The sequence below is a fragment of the Rhincodon typus genome, unplaced genomic scaffold (genome assembly GCF_021869965.1).
Source record: "Rhincodon typus isolate 14 unplaced genomic scaffold, sRhiTyp1.1 hic_rhity00005353, whole genome shotgun sequence".
In the NCBI taxonomy this organism is placed as follows: Eukaryota; Metazoa; Chordata; class Chondrichthyes; order Orectolobiformes; family Rhincodontidae; genus Rhincodon; species Rhincodon typus.
Genome location: NW_025970991.1, coordinates 5655 through 8695, shown reverse-complemented (window position 1 = coordinate 8695; position 3041 = coordinate 5655). Strand labels below are relative to the sequence as shown.

At 47.0% G+C, this 3041-nt stretch overlaps 1 protein-coding gene across 1 annotated transcript in view; it reads left to right on the top strand.

Moving 5' to 3' along the window:
- Positions 1-509: 509 nt before the first annotated feature.
- The window catches only part of LOC125482055 (RNA cytosine C(5)-methyltransferase NSUN2-like), a gene marked incomplete at its 3' end in the record, with an annotated part of 7727 nt that continues 5195 nt past the window's right edge, over positions 510-3041 (top strand). Inside the window, exon 1 of the mRNA XM_048594032.1 lies at positions 510-633. Within this exon, the coding sequence (XP_048449989.1) occupies positions 568-633 (66 nt within the window). The remainder of the gene's footprint in view (positions 634-3041) is intronic.

The following is a 3041-nucleotide window of genomic DNA, read 5'->3' as shown; positions in this document are numbered from 1 at the left end:
TTTCGGATCCGGCTCCAGTGTTTCCGCCGTGTGCTCCACTCCGGTTTTGGATCCAGCTCCAGTCTTTCCGCCGTGTGCTCCACTCCGGTTTTGGATCCAGCTCCAGTCTTTCCGCCGTGTGCTCCACTCTCGGAACCGCTGTGGCCTACTCCAGTTCAATTCCATCTGCGCCCGGTTGTGAGAATCACGTTTTTTCGGTTCTTCTCCGTTGTCCGCAGTATGGGGAGACGGAAAAACAGACCCAGAAACCGAGACAGGAATGCAAATACCGACAACAAGCCTGTAGGTATTGAGTCCGCTCGGCCTCTTTAATTAATATATTCCGTTTAAAAAATGTGCCTTAAGTCCAGCTCCTGTTCGACCCACAGGTATTTGAATCTGTTTTGTACCGTTTTTGTCACCGTCGTCTACAAGGCCGTGCAAATGAGCCTGTGGTTTTTATTTTAACTTCTGATTTTACACATTCGCAGGAGGTGGATTGCTGTCGGCCTTGAGAAGTGGTTCGTATCGAGCTGCCGCCTTGAACCACTGTACTCCCTGTAGTCCATTTGCTAACATAACGTTGTTATGGAGGGAATTCCTGCTCTTATACCCAGTGACAACGGTGTATTTCACAGAGGTATTTCAGAGAACGTGAGTTAGGATGGTGTGTGGCCTGGGGTGCAACTTGCAGTGGGTAGAGTGCCTCCTGTCCCTTCTAAATCCAGTTGGTTGATGTTGCTGTTTTGGGAGGTGCTGTTGGCAAATTCCTGGTGGGTTTGTTGCGAGGCTAATTGCACAAAATACACGTGGCTGCCACTATGCACAGGGTGGAGGGAGAGAATGTTTAAAGTGGTGGATTGGTGCCAGTTAAGGGGGTGCCTTTTGGCTTGAATGGAGTCAAAACTTCTTTGATTGTTTTTGGAGCAGCTATTATTCTGGCAAGTGGGGAGTAGTTGGTAACTCTTATGATTTATACTATTTAGATGGTAGGCTTTGGGGGCCTGAGCTAAACCTCAAGCCAGTCACGTGCTGCAGAAAATACAGCCTCGGACCTTTTATTTGTATTCACAGCGTCTTTATGGCTGTTCCAGTTAAGTTTCTGATCACAGGTGATCTTTGGGCTCTGAGATGTTGGACTATCTACAACAGACACCTCGAGGTGTTGGAGCAGTACCACCAACACTGACTGCGCAAGATTCCGTGAATCTGCTGGGAAGAGCGACGCACCAATGCCAGCCTCCATGACCAGGCAAACTGTCTGAGCATCGAGGCACTGACTACCTTTGATGGGCTGGGCATGTTGTCCGCATGACTGACACAAGACTCCCCAAGCAGGTACTCTGCTCCCAGCTCCAAAATGGCAGGTGAGCCCAGGTGGACAGAAAAAGTGTTTCAGTGATATCCTCAAGACCTCACTGGTGAATTGTGGCATTCCCCCAGTCACCGGCCCAAGACTGTCCAGAGTGGAGGACCTGGAAAGGTGTTGAGCACTTTGAAACTTGCCATTGGGGGAAAATGCAGAAGCTGGGCAAAAACAGCATAACGAGTGTGCTGCTACACCAACTCTCGTCCCACGCTTTCCCACTACCACCTTCTGTCCCAAGTGTAATAGAGCCTGCGGAAGCTGCGTTAGTCTACAGACTCAGCATGAGCGTGGAAGAGAGTTATCCTTGTCTGCGATGTATCACCAATGATGATGGTGAGGGATATGGTGCTGGTCATGCTAATGAATGCTAAGGGAAAGTAGTTGGTTTTTCTTGTTAGCAAAAGCATTGTGTGACAAAATGTTACTTGACACTTATCAGCCTGAATGGAATCCAAGTCCTGCTGCACTACTACTTTACCATCTGAGAAAGTGTGAAGGAATCTGAACATTGTGCAATTGTCAACAAGTATCACCACATCTGACCTTTTTATAATGAAGAGAAGGAGTTGAAACAGCTGAAGGCAGCTGGGCCTTGGACATTGCCCTGAGGAACTTATTGGGACCCTTATGCTGTGTCACTGCTACTGGATCAGGAAGCCTGGGTTCAAGTCCCATCTGTTTCAGAGCAATGTCAGAACATCTCTAATAGGTTAATTAGAAAATAGCTCGTTCAGGCACCTGAAGGTGGGATTCCTGTGACAGACCAGTTCAGTGCTGATGCTGCAGGCAGGCTAAAGACTTAGCTCTGCCCACTTGGGTGCAGTATCACTTTGTAAGTGGTGGCTGGCTACCTCAGATGGTTAGAACATGGTGCTAACAGTGCCCAGGTCATGTATTTAGTGACTCTATTGGCCAGTGGTGTTGGCTTCTTCCCTAGACTTCAATTCTAAAGGGCTTTCATGGCTCAGAGGTAGGGATATTACCACTGTAGCAGGAGGCCTGGATTTAAGTCACATCTGCTCCAGAGGTGTGTAATAACATCTCTGAACAGGTTGATAAGAAAATATCTTCTCTCAGAAACTCTTGCAGTGATGTCCTAGAAGTGAGAGAATTGGTTTTTAATAGTGATAGCCATCTTCCTTTGACCAGGTACGATTCCAGAGGTGAATCCATCTTCATTCCCATTAACTCGAATCTTAGCAGGGCTTCTTGAGCCCCCATGTGAAACACTGCCTCGGTGTTGAGGGTGATTATTTGTTACTTTGAAACTTAGCATGTCTCTCCATGTTTTGATCTAAGCTGTGATGAAGCCATGCACTGAGTGGTCCAGGTTCAGTCCAAAATGAGTATTGTTGAACAAGGTCTCATTCTCTTGATAACTGGTGACACCAATCCGTAATTCTGCTGATCAAGAGCAGGCTAATGGGTTGGTATTTGGCTGGTTTGGCTGTCTTGCTAGTTGTGGGCAGGATGATGTGGTTAAACTGGGACACGTTTAAAAATAAGTGGTCTCCCATTTAAGATGGGGATGAGAAGGAATTATTTTGGACAGTGGTTTGAGCATATTGAACTATCTTCCCCAGAGAGGAGTGAAGGTAGGGTTCATTGAATATTTTTAAGGCAGAGGTAGTTCAAATCTTGCTGGAAAAGCTCAGCAGGTCTGGCAGCATCTGTGAAGGGAAAAAGAGTTAAC